This window comes from Onychostruthus taczanowskii, unplaced genomic scaffold (genome assembly GCF_017590055.1).
Source record: "Onychostruthus taczanowskii isolate IOZ18803 unplaced genomic scaffold, ASM1759005v1 scaffold29, whole genome shotgun sequence".
Taxonomy (NCBI): Eukaryota; Metazoa; Chordata; class Aves; order Passeriformes; family Passeridae; genus Onychostruthus; species Onychostruthus taczanowskii.
The window spans coordinates 4926452-4947692 of NW_024500239.1; the positions used below are offsets into that span (position 1 = coordinate 4926452).

Here is a 21241-nt window from a genome sequence, read left to right on the forward strand (position 1 = left end):
ACTATTATCTAAGCTTGGCCATCCAACCAGTTTTTTATCTGTCTAGTTATCCACTCATCCAAACTGTGGTATCTCACCTTGGATATAAGAATACTGTGAGACAGGGTGTTAAAAGCTTTGCAAAAGTCAAGGTGCTGCCCTTGCATCTGTCACATTCATATTTTCTGAAAAATCCCTTCACCCAGGATTTTTCTCCTGGGAAGCTGAGAAGCCTCAGAGAAGGAAAAGGAAAACAATTTAATCTCATTTGCTTCTCCTGTGTTTTACTGCTTTGGAATGTGGTTGGATATTATTTACCAATAGGTGCTTGCTTCATTGGGTTTCTGATGTGAATTGTTTTGACTCATTGGCCAATCAGGGTCAAGCTGTGTCGGGACTCTGGAGAGAATCACAAGTTTTCATTATTATCTTTTTAGCTTTCTCTAAGTATCCTTTCTGCACTCTTTAGTATAGTTTAGTATAGTATCCTTTAATATAATATAGTATCATAAAATAATAAATTAGCCTTCTGAGAACACAGAGTCAGATTCATCATTGCTTCATTTGGGCACCCCGCAAATACAATATGCATCCATAAATTTAGTAATTTTGTCATAGAAGGCAATCAGATTGGTCAAGCAGTTGTCAACCTTATGCTGCCTCTTGCAGCTTTCACCGTGAATCTTGGGAAGGAGCATGATCCAAAGCCTGGGGATGGTGGTGCTCCTATCTGGGCACCAATACAATTGTGAATGTTTCTGTAGTGTTTTTAATCTCTTATTTCAACACCTAGAAAATATCAAGAATGTCAAAGAGCAGTCTGCTACTGATGCCAAAGTTAATTGTTGGAGCTTTCTGTTGACAGTGTTGGTGGCTCCATAACCAGCTACGGATGGAACATTACCAGCTGGTGAAGGGAAACTCTGGCAGAAAAGTTATTTACTCAACATCACACGTGTTGTTGTCAAGCAGGAGCAGAGCTCAGGATGTATTCCCTTCTGGTCACATCCCCAAATTCACCACATAACTATGCCAAGAACATGGTCTTCCATTCAGACTTTTGAGACAAATAAATACTTCTTCCATCCAGTGACCTCCGCTTGAGGTTTCATTGCATTATAAATATACATGTCTAACATGTATAACAAAAAAGCAACACAATGGTGAAGTGAATTATCTGGATTGCAACATGCACTTGGCTCTGATAATAAGCACTTACAGAGAACATGAGCTCATTGGGGAATGTTAAAAACTCTAGGATGACAGACTGAAAAAAGCAGGTACATGAACAGAGACAGCAAAGCTGGCAAAAATATTGTTGTTGCAAATGGAAAGTAAACATTTATTTTATGTTTTTACAGGAAATTTCTAGATGTGTGTGGTTTTGTTTTGATTTTTAAAATACTACATTTTAACATAAATATAGCTATACAGATCTGATTTGTGTTTTAAAACTCTGTACAATTTTTAACTTTAAAATGCAAAAAAGCATAGGACAGTGTCTTTCCCCTCTTCTTCCATTCCTGAATCATCCTTGTTTCACCTAGAAAATCACTGGCGTGTCTTTGCCACACATCTTAAAGGTACAAAACAAAGAATCTAGATTTTCTCTCTGTGTGATAAGTAAACTAAAAGGAATTTAGTGCAACAAGGGGAGCCAGACATAAAAGGTGAAAACAGCATAATACGGATTTCCATCCTATCATCAGCTCTGCCTTCTGTATTTGCTAGTTGTTTGGCATGCTCTACTTGTGAAATGGCTGTGAAATGCTTCTAATGTTGTATGTTGTCTCCAGGAGAGAAATGAGGAGTTTCTCATGCTGTGCTTATGCACAGTTCTCCCAAATTAAATTATTCACATGTACATAATAGCTAACATATGAGAAGGCTATTGCTAATTTCCACATAATAAACAGGCTAAATCATCGGCTTAGTTTTGTTGATATAGCCAACCAAGTCAGGGTTTTCTAGTGGTTTGTGGGGTTTTTTTGTAGTTTTCTTTTGTCCTCTTTGTCTCCTCATCTCTATAAATGAACTGTTCTTTGTGTAGCTTTGATCCAGCAGAAAAGGCAGGTATTATAAAACAAGTCCATTAATAATATTTGTAATGTTTATCAAATAACTACTCAACAGATTAGAGAGTGGCAAGGCCTTCCAAGGTGTTAAAACAGTGGCATAATGAATGCCACCAGGGAGGTGAGCCAGCAACAAAATTAAAAAGATATTTAAAGCAACACAACAAACATGTTCTGTAGCTCCTTGTCTAAGAACATACCTGTGGTTTCCTTGCACGCCCACCATGTTTGCATGAAATTACGCAACCAGACATGGTAGGTGGGATGCGTCATTTCTAGATTATTTTTAGCCCAGATTCTTTTGCAGTTCCCTGCACTTCAATCCACTGTGGCTTGGATGTGGTAAAGTTACACAGGTACAAATCAGTATTTGGCTCTTTAGTTCAGTACTTATTTACTGGGAGGTAAAAAGGGACATTTCTTTGTATTACAATTTCTCAGCAAGCATCTTGCTACAAGTAGAAAACCATTATTGTTTAACCAGTGTTATCACAAAACCCAGCACATTTAGGAGCTGTCATGGGGACTGCCTAATCTGAGACCACCACTCTTCTCTAAATTGAGCAAAGAATTGACACTACTAATGTTAGAGGTCAGTATCTTTGTCTAATCATCAAAGTTTACACTTCAGGATACTTGAGCAGGTACATCTCTCCTCACACAGAGGAAACAAGGAGGAGCTTGTTTGCAAGTAATTTTTGCTGTGCAGAAAATGGCACTTGGAGCAACTGGCTTCCCTGGGAGTTGGAGCCATGTCTGCTGGCTGGCTGGCTGAATCATAGGACTAGTCAGCATGACTTCACAGTCTGTCATCTGGATAAAACACAGGAAACCACCTGTGTCTACACTAAGGAGAGGTACTCTATTATTGCAGGATTTACTATCTGTTTCTGAATCTAATATTTTGTTTCCTAAAAGTGCACTGATTTGAATTAGTTTTATTGTACTTGTACAATGGCAGTGTGCATTGTACTTTATTGCAGTGTGATGAGTGGCAAGAGTGAAGTTATGTGGGGCTAGGAAATACAAGGTGTATTGCAGTCTTCAGTTGTGTACTAGGTCCTTTTCCTCAGAATATTCAGAGCCTAACAAACTCTCAGCATTTTAAAAGGCCATTGCCCACTTCATCATTATGCTGGATTTGCTTGAATGCTGGTAACACCAAAAAGAGTTGGCAATCTTTTTCTGCAACCTGTACACTTTGTTTGTCCAAGGAATTAGAAGGAATACCCCAAAGTTTACGTATATCACTGTGTAAACTGAGAAGCAACACAGCATGCCCAGAGAATGGTAACCATGAATGCTGTTGCTGTGCAATGAAAATGATGGGATGCTTGGAATAGAGCTGACAAACCACTACAAAATTCACTGTGAGAGGATGTCTATAAACCACCAAAGGACTAGCTGAGGTGTAGGATGCATGACATCCATTGTTTGAGGGGCTCATGTAGATGACAAAATATCCCTCCATGGCTTTCCAAGAGATGTTGTATGACACAGACAAGTCCGTGGGACCTGATGCGGTGCACTCTACAAGTACTGAGGGAGCTGTTTGGTGTCATTGCAAACCTGCTTCAATTATCTTTAAAAGGTGGTGATTGGCCAAGGTTTCTGCACAACACAAGAAAACATTTCATCCCTATCTTTATAAATAATAAAGGAAGAGGATTCAGGAAACTAGACTTTATCAGTCTCACCTTGACTTTGGGGAATGTGATGGAGAAAATAACCCTAAAAATAACTTTCAGTTATTTTAAGATGGTGTTTAGGAGTAGTCAGCACAAATTCACAACAGAGGAAATCATGTCTAAAGAATCTGATAGCTTTCTACGAAGAGCATCTCACTGGATGATGAGACACCAATGGACAGAGACCCAGACAACCAGGTCTAGGTGGTCTGCTTCAGCAGGGCAATGGACAAGATTGCTCCAAATTGCTCCAATGCTCCAAAGGCTCATTCCAGCCTCAGTCATTCTGTCATTATCTGGCATTGCCAAGGACTACAGTTTGTGCGTATGCTTGACACATACACCAAATAAGCAATTCAAATGCATGATAGGAGATAATACAATGTTTTAGGAGCATCTATAAACTGGAGCTCTGTTTTGTATTCTGTGGCCCAAGCAGCTGGAAAAGTGGATTTCTGCTTACACCATTTAATTACTGCCACAGAGAATGGCACTTTCTGTTTGCCCTAAGTAAAGGTATATGAGCAACAGATTTTGAACTAAGCCTGTGATAAACAGTAAGTGCTTTGGAGTCCTGAGCTGCTGCAGTAAGTGAATCCCAGGGCATTCAATATTAATTCTGAGTATTCACAAAAAAAAAAAAAAAAAAAAAAAAAAAAAAAAAAAAAAAAAAAAAAAAAAAAAAAAAAAAAAAAAAGAGGCAGATTCTAGAAAGAAAACCAGAAATCCCAATTTGGAAAAAAATATATGGAGAAATCTGTGGAGAACAGTTGAAATCAAGCCTGTTGTGATCAAACCTAGCACACTGTTGGCTGTTGTCTGTGCAATGATTTTGTTCCACAATTCAAAAAACCAGGACATCTCTGCACCAACTAATTGGAGGCTACTGATTCTGAGGAGTAACAAATCACATAGGCTTATTAAAAACAAGAACTCACAGCCATGCATCAATGTATACATGAACATAGAATATTTTTAGGTTATTTATAAGGAAGTGTCTTGAATCGGTCTGCTTTCCAACACTCACATTAACCTGTTTATCACCTTAGAACCCTGATCCAGTACAGCACTACCATTCTGCTAACACTCCTGATATCCCACTCCTCTTAAGACCAGACAGACCTATTTTGAATATACTTACAAATAAAAACTCAGGAGAAGTAAGAGGCCAATTAAAATGCTACAGGTGCAATGCTGGGAATATGACAATCATACTTCAAATATCTGTTTGCTTTTGTTTTTATGACTGCGTGTTTACTCCATTAAGTTTTAATGCACACTGAAATGCTGTGAATGACAAGTGGCAAAAATTGCTTTGAAACAATTCCCTGCTGTGACACTTTAAGGAGGACATTGCATTAACAGTTTATTTCAATAATACAAACTTCCAAGAGACTGGAAATTAAGTGTTCCAAATGAGCTTTAAATATAGCACCAGAAGTTTCAGTTTTAATGGACAAAGCCTGTTCCCACTAAATGTACCTTTGTACTGCCAAGAGGGCTTTGAAATAAAATAAAGTGGCAAGTTTGAGGCTATTAGTGTCAGAGTCAGACAAGCCAAGCAATTGATTATGCTGATCTCAGTATTAAAGAAATCTCTTTGCATGAACTCTTATGTTCCCCTTCATTCTGGAAACCAAAGTTATTCCCTTGACAAGGTACCTGGCTTCTAAGGCATTTGTTGAAGCATGAGAAATGCTATAGATGACTGCTTGAATAATTTCCAGATAACAAAGTATCTTTATTTAAAATCAGATATTCATTAATGCTCAAAGTACAGAAAAAGAAAATTTAATTCAAAGAAACTTATAAAAGCTTCTTGTAAAGTAACAGTACTCCTCAGCAAAATCTTAGGTTAATAACTCCAGATTAGTCAAGCCTATAACACCAGACTGAATCATAACAAGAACTGGTTTTTGTAGGATTTCCTTCTTTGGAAAAGCCCAGAAGGTATCACTTTTCATTATGAGGCAAGAAAAGTTTGCCAAGAAAGATATTTAAACTGAAAAGGAACAGACAACAAACAGTAAACAGGAACCAAAAAAAAAAAAGCTTTCACCTTTGAAAGTCTGTGACAAATCAGGCCAAGTCAGTGAAATTACAGTCCCCATCTCTGAATGGTCTTTGTCCAAGAGGCTGCAATGAATAACCTGATCGTAACCCTCATGTAGTGTCGTGTCTGGCATCCCTTCTGGGTGCTTTGGATGCCTTACCTGGCAAATGCCAGTGGAGGTCTGAACAACTGAATCAAACTTCTGGTCTAGCTCAGTTGAGATACTGGGTTGTGAGGCCCTGGTGATGGTACCCACCAGACCTCCACTGCCTACAGCGGAGTTTAGAGAGCTGCCTGTGCCAGCCCTGACACGCAGACACACAGTACAGGACTCCGTCTCAAACTCTCCTCCTCTCAAAGGCAGAAAAAGCAGCCATGAGCTGTCAGTACAGTGAGGAGCACGGAGAAAGGTAAAATCTTTAGTTATATACTGAGAGCACTCAGGTAATTGGAGCTCCAAGATCTTCTTGCCCTTACCTGCAGTACTTGAGTCTTCAGAAAGATAAATATAGTGTCAGAGGCTTCTGATTAATTGTATTTTAATTCCTGATGGTTTGCATTTTAACTGCTTAACAAAAATGATATTTACTAAGCAGAAAATGTAATTACTGTAACCTTCATTTCAAAATTGCTACAAAATCAAGTTATAAAAATGTATTTTTAAGGATATGCTAGTGTTTACTATTCAAAAAAACCCCAGCCAGTATCATGTAAATGGTTTTATTCTCAAAAAAAGTCAGCAATATAAAATATTTTAACATTCTTTCTGTTTAAATATTGGTGACAGATTATGCATTCGCTCAAATAAAGTGCTGTTTTTACAAATAGGTGTTTTGTTTTTACTTTTACTATTGTTCTAACATCGTAATATTGAATAGATAAAGTATATTTTGGTTATTGAAGAATGCAGCATTACTTCTCCTTTATATTTCTTCCCATGAAATCATTACATTTTCAACCTAGACTACTTTATCTGTATCCAATCAAGAGAGGCATATCCAGCTTATGTACTTCCCCATGTAGAAAGGGTCACAATTTGTGCTGTCCTTCTTGCTTTCTTCCATGCTTTTGTTGCTCTTGACTGTGCCCATGTTGGTCTCCTGTGGGTTCTTCATCTATGGGCAAGAGTGGAATGAAACCTCCATCTTCCTGCATGTTCACCCATTCTTCCTGCTCTTCTGACTTTGCTCTTCTTGAATTCAGACCACTGATGCCTTGAACAATCCAACACTTAGGTTCAACTACAGAGGCAATCTCTTTACCTTCTTTGCCTTTCTGTAGGTTTTGTATTTTAAGCACGCTACTGCAGAAAATCCTATGTCAGTGTAGTCAGGACTAACTTTTCAAATTTTCATTTGTATGGATTTGCTTAGTCAGATGCCAAACTTCATCATAAAAAATAAAAAACACTTTTGTTCCAGTAGCTACCTTTTAGAAGAAACGGCTTCTTGTGGTTTTGAAGAGCAGCCAGGAGCTGTAAGAAGGAAAAAAGAAGTCTGAAAAACTGTAATCATCAAGACTCACAACTGTAAACAAGAGAGTAATTCCACAACTACTGGAAACAGGCCCGCATTTCCCAATGTACATGTTATACCAGTATCTAACAGTTTGATCCTGCAATTCATTTTACTCATCTTAAGCCATCTCCTTTAAGGAGAAGGTATAAAAAGTCAAACTCATGTGTGAAAAAGATCACCTACTGCCACAAGTTTTGAGTATCTCTCTTTTCTCAATGTGCACCTTTCCAGTAAGCAATTATCTGAATCCTGTATGATTTGTATGCAAGTCTGTATTGATTTTGCTCCTATTTTTACTTCTCTCTCTTTAATCTCTAATTCCCTCCTCTGGATAATTTCCATGTGATATTTTTGAGTCTGAATCCGAAAATGAGAAGTAAATACACAAACAATTCTGTATCTGCAGATATATATGTATCTATCAATATATATAACATACTATAATATGTAGAAAGAAACCAGAGGACCAGAATTTCTACTAACTATAGACTGCATGGCATCATATTATTTTTTCATCATAGGTATAGGTACTCTTCACTTAAACTTTTGCCTGGAGAATATTCAGTTTATTCTTTTGAAATCTATCTCCAGCTTTTGTTCGTTGCTGCTACCAGATGTTGAGATTTTCTCTTCCCACCTATCAGAAGTGTTGTTTAGACTGGGGAGAGCAGCTAGATGCCTGTACCAAGTGACAAGGCTGATCTTTTTCTTTCAAACATTTCAATAAACTTGGCATTAAAAAGCAAACGAAGTTAACTGGTAGTTAGCTTTACCTCCAACCAATCTTAATGGGATTTTTCATAATGAGTTTAAGAAATATCCTAGCAGAAAAAGATTGTGTCCAAGTACAAACCTTGGATGCTGTCTTGCATTTTTCATGAAATTTTTGTAGAAATAGCAAATTCTGTTGCAAGCCATAAATGGGCAAGGGAACTTCCATGAGGTGTTTCCATTTTTTATCAGAGGATTTAACATGCAACACTTCCTTACACATTTATTATAACTACAATAACTAGCACATAGGATTTTAGGTCTACTCTTCTGGAGGAAATTATTTCAGTTGTTCCCCCCGCCCCCACCTTTTCTTTTCATAAGAATTCACATGCCCTTTTTTCAGCTTTTCATTTCTGATTTGGCAAGTTTGTGTTGAAATGCAACTTTGTCTTCTTTGGCATCATTTGTTTCAATTAACCTGCTGACCAATGCCAGATCCGTTCAACCTCTTGATTGCACTCAGTTAATGGGAGCATGAATCTTAACACAGCCCCCCAAAATAAACTAAACAATTAGTCCTGGCAACTAGGCATTCAGACAGTCCAATTTTCTTTTTTACCAGAATCCTGTAAAGTCACCTCAAACCACAAACAAACTTTTCCTGGGATAGTATTATTTTTTAAATTCCATTCTCTCAAAAAGCTGGACTTCATGCTGCCACTTGCTGTTTCACTGAAGTTGGAATCCAGACAAAGGATCCAGACATTTTGTTCCTCAGAGCCTCAGGCCTCCATGGGCTGGTTATCTGCTCTAAAAGGCAAAGCAGCACAGTAATTCTGTGTTTGCTGGACACATTCACTGGGCTGTAAAGAAGCAGTACCTTCCTAGTAGTTTCTCTTACATGGACAGGGTGCATTGTCAATTTTCCAAGACATAATAGTAGTCAAACCACCAAAGTGTCAAAACCTGCTAAAATGTTCACTCTTGGAATGAATAATTTTATCAGAATTTTCTAAAAATGACCAACTAATTTCCATAAAAAAGAGATGGAGGCAACATTCTCCATGCAAGTACTGTTTGCCTATTCAGAATTCATGGTGCTTCCAAACCAAATGGCTTGGGGGTCCAGTAACCTCTGAATCATTTACACTCCTCTGCCTTACGCAGGTCAGGCAAGGACTGGAGAAAGGAATTCACACAGCCTAACCTAGTGTCCCTGGCATGGAGTGAAAGGATTCCATTTCAGAAACATTTATGTGGGAGTCCAAGACAGCTTAACCTGAAGTACTAGGAAAAAAAGAATATGAAACAAATACACAAAGCAAGTAATAGCAAATTTCTAAGGCAGATGTCCTAGAGAAGCAGAAGGATTAAGCAGCGGAACTGCTGTGTACAGAACACAGGTTGTTGTTCAAACTGTCACATCACTGAGATGTGATAACAGTGATGCAAATCTTTTTAATGGTTCAACAGGAAATACAGAGAAACAGAGGCCAGTGAGTTGGACAGTAATACCAACCAAATTAGTAAAAACTGTAACAATCTAAAATTTTGTTGAAAACAATCAAGAAGGGATTTTTGAAGTCTTGCCTCACCAACCTACTAGAATTCCTTGAAGGTGCCAACAGTCTTGTAGATAAAAGAGGTCCATTTGATGCTTGGATTTTGACAAGGCATTTCATAAGGTCCAAGGTTAGCCCTTAAGATAATAAGGAACTCAAGAGGGTAAAAATAAAATTTCTTATGCGGATAAATAATCTGTTAGGGAGGCAGAGGACAGAAGTTTGCAGTAAATAGTGATTTTTTCCACAGTAGAAAGATTCACCACTAGTATTTCATAGGCATCTGTATAAGGATACTCAGGATATGAACAGTATATTCAATATATGATTTTGATAGGGCATATAGAATGAAGAGGAAAACCTTCCTAAGTCATGCATGTAAATAAAAAGAAAGGTAAACAGAAGACTGGCAAAAATACTTGAGATGACATTTGTGCCTAAACAATAAGATAGTTTGGTGAAGATAAATAGGAAGTAATACGAAGTAAGGCAAATGGAAAAATGATACATGTGTGTTTATATAAAATTATAGGTTGTGAGCTCAAACTCCGTAGATCAGCTGGGTTTTAAGAGGTAATTTGAATTAATACCATTCAGTGACAAGATTTGGTGAAGCTAAATAGGAAGTAATATGAAGTAAGGCAAATGGAAAAGATGATACATGTGTGTTTATATAAAATTATAGGTTGTGAGCTCAAACTCCGTAGATCAGCTGGGTTTTAAAAGGTAATTTGAATTAATACCATTCAGTCTTCAATTATAGCCAACACAGCAAAGTACCAGAAATAACTAGAAAAGGGGAAGAGCATGGAAAGCAGAGAACACAACTGAAAAACAAATATCAGTCTGTCATGTAAATCCATAATATGCCTACATATTGAATACTGTATGCTAGGCTGGTATCTCCCAAGTCTGAAAAGACAACAGCAGAAAAGGAAAAGAGGTTAGAAAACCTATGGTATAGGGAATGACAAAGCAGCCTATAAGCCTTCCCCTCAAAGAAACCATGAATGAAGAAGGATATCACAGTGATCTGTAAAGTCATCAGTGGCATGGAGGCAGTGAAGAGGAAACAACTGCTCATTGTATCTTCTGATCCAGTACGATGAAGCAAAAGAAGTCAGGACATGGGAAGTTCACAGCAAATGAAAGCAAGCAGCTCTTCAAATCAGTGTCAGATCAGACTGGATGAAAAAGTTGCACACAATTGTATGGACCTTGGATCTGCCTTGGTACAGCTGCTCTTATGCTCTAAAATATTACACATTCCTGGAAATAACTTCAAGTTCCAGAGACTGCATAAGGATTCCACTGCTACTTTTTACAATAAAAAGCAGCTTACCTGGTGCAGAAACTTCTTTTAGCTACATGTTCTCTTCCTCTTCTCTATTAGTGCTTCTGTTTCTGTTTCACAGCCAAATCTATATCATGGAGCTCTCATGCACAAAAACCCAAAAGCCAGATCTCTGATGGCAGCCTTCTTGCAGCCTCTTGTCAAAAGCTCAACAGGAGCAACTGTTGCCTCCATTCTTACAAAAGGATGTTCTCTCCAGCTCTGAGCCACCATTCTTGTCCTTTGATGTCTTCAAGACACTTAAGGTCAGCAAGTTGCTTGGAGATACATTACACCTCTATTCCAGTTCTTTGCACCATGTAATCAAATCCCAAACAGCTTCTGCTCACCTAGTAATACCTACAGAAGAGGCTCTTCAGCTCTGGGATGTTACCAAGAAACATCCAAAAGTTCCCACACGTGCTGACTATGCTGAGAATGAAAGTTGCACAATACATACAGGGACACCTGATAGTGGCTTTCAGCCAAGCAGACTACACAGAATACTGGAAGTAGCCCACATTATTCACTAACTACCCCAACAATTCCCAGTTTGCCCCAAGACATTAGTAGGCCAACAGTTAGCACCTGCTTTCACATATCTAGTGAAATGCAGCTGACTGAGATTGGAACAACTGGGACTAGCTCACTATTAAGGTTTCCTAAAGCATACAATACCCGAATTATTTAGCATAGCCCCTAAACAAATGAAATTATTTTGTGAGTAGATGAAAGCAGCAAAATAAACAATGCAAGAAGAAGCACTTTTAACATGGTGAACTTCTCAAGGCTATTCAATGACTTTCGTTGTTTCTACTGAAACATGGATACAGAAGTACATGTGGGAATAGGTTATGCCCTATGCTTTAATCTGGAGTAACAGATGAGTATCTGCCTTTGTTTCAGGTGGCTGGCAGGACAGAGATTTGCAGTTTTTATATCTGACAGTAGGAAATGTATTCAATTATTACAGGTCAGCAACACCTTCCTGTATGTTTTGGTTACAGACAATACATTTTAAAAGGCAGTTTCTCCAGCTTGGCCAGCTGGTTGGCAGATAACACTAGTGCTTGGAATACATGTGTTCCAAAGAAACCAACTATAGATAATCATATAAAAATAGCACCTATGCAAAATAACTAACTACATACATACATAAATATATAATTAACATAGCTGCCTAAACCATTATGCTAAATTGTAAATCTTGAATATATTTCTTCTACCTGATCATACTAAAGTATCTCCTATAAAGAGTATGCAAAAGTTAATTATTTATCATACAGGAACACCTCCCACTGATGCTACATATACACATACAGACACTATAGACAGTACACTGTATACTGTGGTTTGCTATACTTACATCCATTTTCTGTATTTAGTAATGCACAATAAAAATCTTATCCTTATTTCAGATAGTAATTAAGGGTGTATAAACATCTTACATACCTTACATCTTAGATACCTCTACTTTTTATACTGAAATCTTCTCTACAGTCTCAGCAAGAGACACACATCATTAGCCAGGAAAGCAGCTAACTGGCTTGTTTGTCACATTTTGTCTTCCAGCCAGTACTAAATAAAATATCCACACATTTGGACATTAGGAAGATTTCTTGCACTGAATGAGTGATTAGACTTTGGAATGAGCTGCCCAGGGAGATGATGGAGTCACCATCCCTGGAGGTGTTTAAGAAAAGACTGGACGTGGCATTCAGTGCCATGGTCTGGTTGGCACGGTGGTGTTTGGTCAGAGGTTGGACTGTATTATCTCAGAGGTGTTTTCCAACCTAACTGATACAGTGATTCTGTGATTCAACCTGCAATATGTTTTTAAATTCATTTCAGGTGCTACTTACATTGGGAATGACCTGGCGGCCGCGTGTTACTAACACTACTCTCAAAGGAAGAGTGGAAGTTGTGTATAGTTTCTTGTAAAATCTGTCTCTCCCGACCCTATAAAAGAACAATAAAATAAAATAAGGTATTCTTAAATTTCTGTTTAAAAAATGAACTTATTAAAAGTACACAACAAATGTGTAAATATGTGTGTCTAAGTTCAGTATACTATCAGAAATAATAACAAATCCTTACCTTACAGACATACATAGAAAACTTGTAGTAATCTTTTCCTGAAACTACCAGACAACAATAGAAACATTTCCATTATTTTCCTCCTATCTTTATGGCATATCTTAGTATGGAACATCATCTACCTCCCCTAATTTTTAGCCTCATCACTACTGTTGATACTGACTTAGGGAAATTGTCTTTTTGTTTTGTTTGTCTGAACTTCCACTATCAGCAAGGGAATGGACCTCAAATCTAAGAAAGCTGCTGAGAAGCATCAGCAAGCCTAATCAAAGACATGTTCCAGTATAAAATCCCTCTGGCAAGAGCACTGTTTACTGTACACCATTCTTAGCAAATTAGTTTACGTCAACATAAAATTCAAAGGCAATAAAAGTGTAAGAAACGAGAGAAAAGCTATTCACACAATCACAGAGGAATAAAAACCTTTTATGTTAACCAAAGGACACCCTTCTTCTTCTACTGTATTCTCTAGATGCACTATTGCAGCCAGTTGATTCTTTTTAGCACTGCTGAAATCAATATTCAGAAACTGCAAAATTGCTCATATTTGCACGTAGCTTGTTCACTGGAATAGGAAAGAGTTATTGAAAGAGAATGGGAAGTGCCATAAAGGAAGACTTTTTACTAGTCAAATACATGAAACATTACATTTGAAAAAAAATATTTTAGCTTTTCTAACTAACATCTGTAACTGAATTTCAAAATGTATGTTGTATTAATTTTATAAAAAACTTTGAAATAATTTACTAAGTACAGTACTTTAAAATTTACCTTTCCTGCATTCAATTCAGAAATAGCTGCCAAAATTTGCTGCCTTGATCCATCCGTTTTAATACCCAACTCTTTCAGATCACCATCAGTAAGTGTGAGAAAAGCTTCCATATCCACCTGCATATTAAAAAAAAAAAGAAATAAAAGAAAAAAAGGTAAGAAAAATTTACCTATGTGAAGACTCATTACTACAGGTTAAAAGTGGTTTGTTGGGGTTTTTTTAATTGCATAGATTTAATGTAAATATTGTGCAAAAAAAATTTTTAATGAATTACCAGCACCAAATGGTACACAATTTACCACTCTGTTGTAAGGCTTCTAATCTGCTGTTAATCATTTAACTAATCATGATAGTACATCTAAAATATTAAGGGATTTTTAGGTTTCTTCCATCAAGTTCTATTAATACAGAATATATAGTCTCCACAGAAATTCCTCTGCCTACAGTAGAAGCTACTTGAATAAACGTAAGGCTTCTCTCTTTTCTTCATCCTTTCCCCATAAGCATTTCTGGAACTTCAGAATACTGTGTTTACTTTTCCTGAGAAAAGCCTAGGTTTTGTTCACGTAACAGTTTTTATTATAACATATCCCTAAGGTTGTGATAAGAACAAACATCTGAAACTTTTCATATTGACTGAACCTTCCCACACTAAGTATATTAATTTCTACACAATGCTCCCTTGCCTATCATGCAGAGGAACAATAATAACCCAATCTATTGTGATGCAGCTAAATTGTTCTGGGCTTGTGCTGAATTTTGAACTTTGTAGCAATGTCAACTTAGTGCACGTCCATTCACTATCCTTTTCTTTGACCAAATAAACACACAGTATTTGCTCACATCTGATCCTGCTTTAACATTGTAATGAATTAATTTCACTTATTTTCAGCAACATTTCCTGACATTGCATCCTTCAGCAAGTCAGTGTCACAGCTCTCATCTACTATGATGCCTATGCTCCCCAATTTAATTCTCCTATTGCTTATGCACAGCAGATAAAGAAGATAAAGCAGCCATCTCAGTGACTCACACCCTGCTGTTCTCCTTCTGAAAATGAGGTTCCAGCTGTGATTCCAGGGATGATACAGTATGTCCTATGAACTGTTTAGCCACGTTGGACAGAGACATATATAGAAAAAGCAGAGTGTAACAAGCAGAGAGAAAAAAACCCCCTATGTATAGAAAAGCTGTAGGTTAAGTGTAAAAAGTTCTGCTAACTGCATTAGTTTGGAGAATGCCACAAACACCACTTGGTCCATGTTTCCTTTCTGCAACCAGGAATGGTTGTAGAACTTGACTCTGGATCAAAAATCTGAATGCAATGTCTTATACCCTACTTTCATTAAAACAGTAAAAAATAAAGAAGATCTTCTAGAAAAGACCCACCTCCTGTTCCTCAAATATAGGCTGATATTTCTCAAGTGACAATTTTTTAAGGATGCCAGTTAGCTCATCTGTAATAACAGAACAAAACAAAATAAGTCAACCCCACAGATTAGAAAATATTGTAATGATCTCAGCATTATAAACTGAAAATATATATTAAAGCCTGTACTTCCCACAGTCATTTATGGTAAGAAAAAAAAACCAACCCCATTTATTCTCCATCAGAAATTGAAACATTGGCTTATTCTGTTCTCACCTACTTACATATACTGTAATTCCATCTAGTCTTACCTTGCTAGGATAAATACCGTTGTATTGCCCTTTCTACCTCATTAAAAGGATCTTACAAAACCAAACCAGTAAGGGCAACTAAGGCACTTCAATGCCTAAAATGCGAGTGCTTGGCCCCAGATGGCTGATCCAGATTGTGCAGGTTACACAGCAGAACTCCTCAAGCAGGCAAGGAACTGAAAGGCATATTTCTGTGTCATCATCCAGGAAGGCAAAGTGTAGAGCAAGCAACCACACACCTGCTCATTCAAAACACTGATACAGCACAGGTCTTTCTGAACCCTCTTCTCCTTATGTGCCCAACATCCAGGCATCCTGAACACAGACAGCTGAAGTCCAGCTAAGATGAAAACTGGACAGAATTTAAGTTTTACAAGCTCACCTTCCAAGGCTAAGAGCACTAAATATTGTCTTTGCTCCAAAAGCCTAAGGAAATTAAATGTTGCAGGACCTGACAGTGACTCTTCCCACACATGTGAAATGTGATTAGCTAAAAAGCATAAGTGCACTTTCTGAATAACCTGACATTACCTCTCTTAATTACACATTACATCTCTCAGCTCAAGTTTTCTTTTTATTACTTTGCTGTCACGAGTAACTAACTGTTTTTTCCCCTGAAGTACCTAAGGGGTCAGTTAAACTAAGTAGTCAAAGTCAAAATGAAGAACATTAATTATTACATTATAAAACAAGACTATATTTAATATTCTGCATATAAACTCACTTTCATTTTAAAGACACCACTAGTCCTTTATCAAATATACTTTGTTTTAATCTATTTCACTTCTTTGTCTTTTGACTTTCTTTTTTCTTTCATCATCACTGGAAACATGAAAGAGAATCTCATATTCTAAGCTTCTCAAAAGACATCGAGTACCTTGACATAAACAGAACTCTGTGTACTATTTTGGAAGACTTCTTTACATAGGAGAGTCCACAGATAACTGAAGAGAAAAATTCTAGTTGAGTCTTATTTTCTGCCAGGGTTTTGTTGTTTTTTATTTTTTTACTTTAAATTCAACTAACTTGCTATGCCTAACAAGATTTGCAGAAGTTGACATGGTCTCAGACTAAAGCTTTAGTACCCTGACATTAATCCATGGGAAAACACAATCAGTCTTAAAAACGTATATCCTTATTGTTTGATGAAAAATGTCATCTTAGAGAAAGAAAACAGAATTCTCATTAGATGACCTTTAAGTACATTATTAACATTTTTTTATAGGTTGTTAGTTACCCTAACTCATTTTTCATTGTGCTGGTATGATTAGAACTGTAGGCCATGATATGGGAAGAAACTTTCAGGGTATCTGAGCTCAGTCTTGTTGTCATAAACAACTGTAACACCAAACACCTTTCACACACAGAGAACGCTTTCAGGTGTAGGCCCTTCATGTTTCCTCTTCCTCTACCCCTCTTCCAGCTCCTGTACTATTACTCTAAGGCTGAACAAAACCTGAAACCTCTCAGTTTTACAACTCTTAACATGTTTGTCCTGTGCTTTACCACTCTATTTGTTCTACACTTGTCTCCTTACCTCCATGCCAGGAGCAAGCTAAGGTTCTTGGAGCTCTTACTGCTTTTGCCATGTTACTCCTATTTAGCACCTCCTTTCTACTATTCTATAGTAGTAAGGTAAGATTACCTTTTTCCAAGTTTTCAGAGCCTTCTTTTACTTTCACATGGTTTCGTCTTTCATAATTCTCCACATCACCGGCTCTCAGAATAGGGCCAAGTTGTTGATGGTCCATCAAATGGTTGCCTAAAAAGAAACAAAAAAACATCTCTTAATGCTGCTGCCTACTGTTCCTTCATAGTAACAGTCAATGTAAATCAATTTTCTTACTCATTTAAGTTCACTTGAAAGAAAAGTTTACACTGCAGACCTTCTGTACTTATTCTTCTGATTACTGCTTGGCATATCAGCATTTGTACTGCTGCTGCTGAATCAAACATCAGTAAGAGAAGCCCTGGAATTAAAGGAGCACTCAACTACAAAAGCTTATAAACATAATGAACCCAGAGCTACTTGGGTTTCTGACAAACAACCTCTGCTACAGGGAACTCACAGTATCTTGGCATTAGTGCACAGTCACAAAACCGAACTTCACTGAGTAAGATGAGAGCAGCTGATGGCTTGGGGAATTTGCTTCATTATCCAACAGTGAGCTCTCTTAATTGTATGCAGCTCTAAATCAGCAAAACTTGTATTAGCACGATCTCATTATAAAATGGCACTAAACATGAAAGGATTTGCTCCAACAGTCACTAGAATATGTTACAGCTAAGCCATAAGAAGAGGACAGAAAGAAGGTCAAGTATCACCTGTCTTCAGCTTCAAATGGAATTAGTGTTAATGGACAAAGCTGGCGTAAGTGAAAATAAACCAAAATCAATAGCGATAATTTCAGAAAAAAAACAAAAATAGTACAAAGTACCTCCATTCCTTATTTAAAAGGTTCTAACTCATGCTATTTTCTTCACTTTTTTTGTGATATTTACAAGAGAAAACCAAGTTATTGATACCCTGTTTCCAATGCAGTAAAATGACTTCTAAAAAGTTGTAATCTAGATGTAAAAGCCTAATTTAAAAGATACTAATCTTACTGGAAAGAAAAGTAATAACATCATCATTCTTTCTTAGGACTTTAAGTTAAAAAGAGGTTGTAATAAGGTTATTTTCACAATTCAGAAAGATAAATGCACTACAGCTCTTAACTTCATGTAGCTATGACTTGCTATGGATGAAAAATGTTATCTGTAGTGATGTGCTTCTCTGCATTTACTAATAAAATCTAGTGTGAAAAAAGGCATTTTGTACCCTCAGCAAAGGGTGAAAAATAGGACTTAAGCCATGAAGGGGGGGAAAATGTGGCCACGTAGGAGAGGCCAACCTACACATTCTATGCTAGCTTTGACGTGATAACAAGTCTCTCTGTAAATGGAAAGAAACACAGGTTTTGGGAGAGAAAAAGGCAGTTTGTGCAGGAATGCCAATCTCGCTGTAAGAAATACCACAATATATTCTAGAAAGAAGGGAGACCACACTCTCATGCAGATACACACTAGTCCAGTACAGTTGTAGCTTTAAACACGTAGTATTGTCGATGAATTAATCTGTAATTGCAGTGAGCTACTCACCATCCTCTGTAATAGTACCACTGCTGGAGCCATTGCTCTTGGCATGTCTGTGAGAAGAAGAGACAGAAGACTCTGCGTTTTGAACCTTAGGAGATGGGGAAGGTGATGGAGAAGGTGTGAGAGTTGGTGATGTGCTTTTAGACGTAGACGAAGTCCCAGATGGAGGTCTTTTGTTCATCTCCAGTTTTTGCTGCAGTTAATGATACAATTGAGTTAAAAAATAATCACAAAAATGTTCACCTATACATGATGCTTCGACATTATTTAAGTTGTGTATCATTTCTGAGAGCATGTAGCTACAATGAGAAATTACTCCTTGACCTATATTAAAATCATAGAAGCAATAGTGATTTTATCCCACATTAAAGTCTCTCTCCTCAAAATTATCAAGAAAAATACATTTATTAAGGCTGTAATTTTGTAATAGGAAAATTATTTCTTGTGAAGAAACACTGCCCACAAGCACTACAACTTTTCTTTTTCTAAAAGGACTATCTCGGTTTAAGTACAGGTGGCACCTATGCATCACACAGTCTCTCACTCAACTCCCCACCTCCCTTGGAATGTGCAGAAGCAGAAGTAAAACTTGCATTAGAAATAAAAAGTTTAATAACAGAAACAAAGTGAACTACTTTGACTTGAAAACAGGAATTTTCATTCATAGATTTAAGTCTCAATTAAAGATTTTGAAAACATATGAGATGCTAATTTAAAGTAGCACTTCACGCTGGATTAACCAGAAACATGCAGCAAGCACAAAGAAAATTCTGGGCACATTAAACCCCTCTCTGAACTGGAATAGAAGTTTCCAGCCAACCCACAAATTTATTATTACCTAACAGGAGTCAAGTGATTTATTAATAATTTAGCAAATATGTAATACATTTGTAGCTAGGGAAAACAGGAAAATACATGAGGTAAAATGGGTAATAAGAATATATGTATAAGTACACATATCAACAGTCTTTTACAAAAATCATCAATGCACCTCATGTCCTAAAATCTTTGCGCTACATATACATTTTGATGTCTGCACTGTATGACCCAAAAAGAAGGTGATTTTTTACTGGATTCCTGAATTCAGAGTTTAAATACCTTTTGCACTCAGGCTTCACAACAAACTGGTTAAAAAACTGATCTAGGTAACAATGCAAGAAACGAGAACGACAGTGGTTCCTGTCTTTACAATTTTGCTTCTGTCCTCTGACATAAATGGAACATTTCTAGTTAATGAAAAAGATGCAGATTTAAAAGATAAAACTCACTTGAGTGGTAACATTCTTCCATTACTCTATCCTATGTCAGAATGTAATACTTCCTTAGCCCTGCACTGAATTGACTAGAAGTAATGTAGTATGATACAAACTTGAGAGCTCCTTGAAGAGCATAATGAACTGATTTCAACCTTCTCTCCCAAATTTCCATCTAAATTGTTATTGGCCATTTGCATTGCAGAATGGCCTTCTCTCCCTAGCACACTGAGTGCATTTATTTAAATTACATTATTCTGTAAAATGTTACTCATTTTTTTCTTTTCCTTTCTTTAAAGCTTGCACCATCTCACCCCTCGCAGGTAAGTTTTGCAAAATTGATCAGTGTAGTATCATTTTTTAGATCACCTATTTCCAAGTTTAGACAGCATGATTCTAATGGGAGGACACAAGCTATTCCTCAATGGATACAGACATTAAATTTCCACCATTTACATTGTGATTACAATAACACACTGCTAGACTTTGCAGCTAGTGTGGATCCATATTTAATTGTGTTCTTCCACCAGGAATCTCCAAAAATCACCTCAGTTGTGTGATACATGAATAACTATAGTGAGATCCACACTATGACATGTTTTGTTACTCGTGGATAGAAGGAAACTCATCTAGACATCTAAGCCAAGAGCACTGAAAAAAGACTGTTGGCTTTCCAAAACAGTGGCATAAATGTTGTTTAAAAATCTTTTCAACAGTACAAAGAACAGCCTTTCCAGAAGACGATCTGCAACACATTGCACTTCTCTACTCTTTTATCCTCTAATGTATCCCACTGTGAGTAGAAACAGTAGTTAAACTTCTTAGTGGCAGCATTGTAGCAACGAAAGGCCAAGGGATCTGCAGCTCAAAGCTCACAGGCACAGGTATTATCTCTTAGTGGGATGATTAATATAACTGGAGAAAAATGAGACTTTTGGGGGGTACACAAGGAGCTCTTCTGAAATTATTTCCAAGTTAAAAACAAGCTGAGAGGACATGCTGAGAGTTTAATTAAAACATACTGGCCAGACTACCTCTGAGAGAAAAAGCTTTGGGTAGCTGCACTGCAGACAAGACTTTAATGAGGGAAGAGGATGATAAAGGGGCTTTGTCTACAGGAAAAAGAGATGGATCATTTATAACTCATGGAGCAGTTACACAGGATAGAAAGGGAGCAAAGATTACCATATGCCAAAGAATTGGTATAAATCCTCAGACTCTGGTGGTCCAGGCCGAGTTAGAAATTTTAGCTCCAAATCTCATCTTTGAAAAGCAACAAGTAGCTCCTCCAGAATCAGGACTGATATATCAGAGACAAGGTGACTATTCATGAAAACTGTTTCAGCATTGGTAGTTGCACCTTTTCTTTTTTGGATTTTT

The 21241-nt window shown here is 37.1% G+C and overlaps 1 protein-coding gene across 3 annotated transcripts in view; it reads right to left on the reverse strand.

Annotated features, from left to right (window-relative positions):
- Positions 1 to 5465: 5465 nt before the first annotated feature.
- The window catches only part of ANKS6 (ankyrin repeat and sterile alpha motif domain containing 6), a 41859-nt gene continuing 26083 nt past the window's right edge, over positions 5466 to 21241 (reverse strand). The window contains exons 12-18 of one of the 3 annotated variants that reach the window (XR_005952943.1): positions 18612 to 18801; positions 17116 to 17232; positions 15180 to 15247; positions 13790 to 13906; positions 12784 to 12880; positions 10931 to 11171; positions 5466 to 7269 (exon numbers count right to left, since the gene is read on the reverse strand). Coding sequence is in view for 1 of the 3 variants with exons in the window: in XM_041408125.1 (XP_041264059.1) it covers positions 7220 to 7269; positions 12784 to 12880; positions 13790 to 13906; positions 15180 to 15247; positions 17116 to 17232; positions 18612 to 18801 (639 nt within the window). In the remaining 2 variants the exon portion in view is untranslated. Of the gene's footprint in view, positions 7270 to 10930; positions 11282 to 12783; positions 12881 to 13789; positions 13907 to 15179; positions 15248 to 17115; positions 17233 to 18611; positions 18802 to 21241 lie in introns of all 3 variants that reach the window. The other 2 variants (XR_005952944.1, XM_041408125.1) reach the window with 2 other exon arrangements.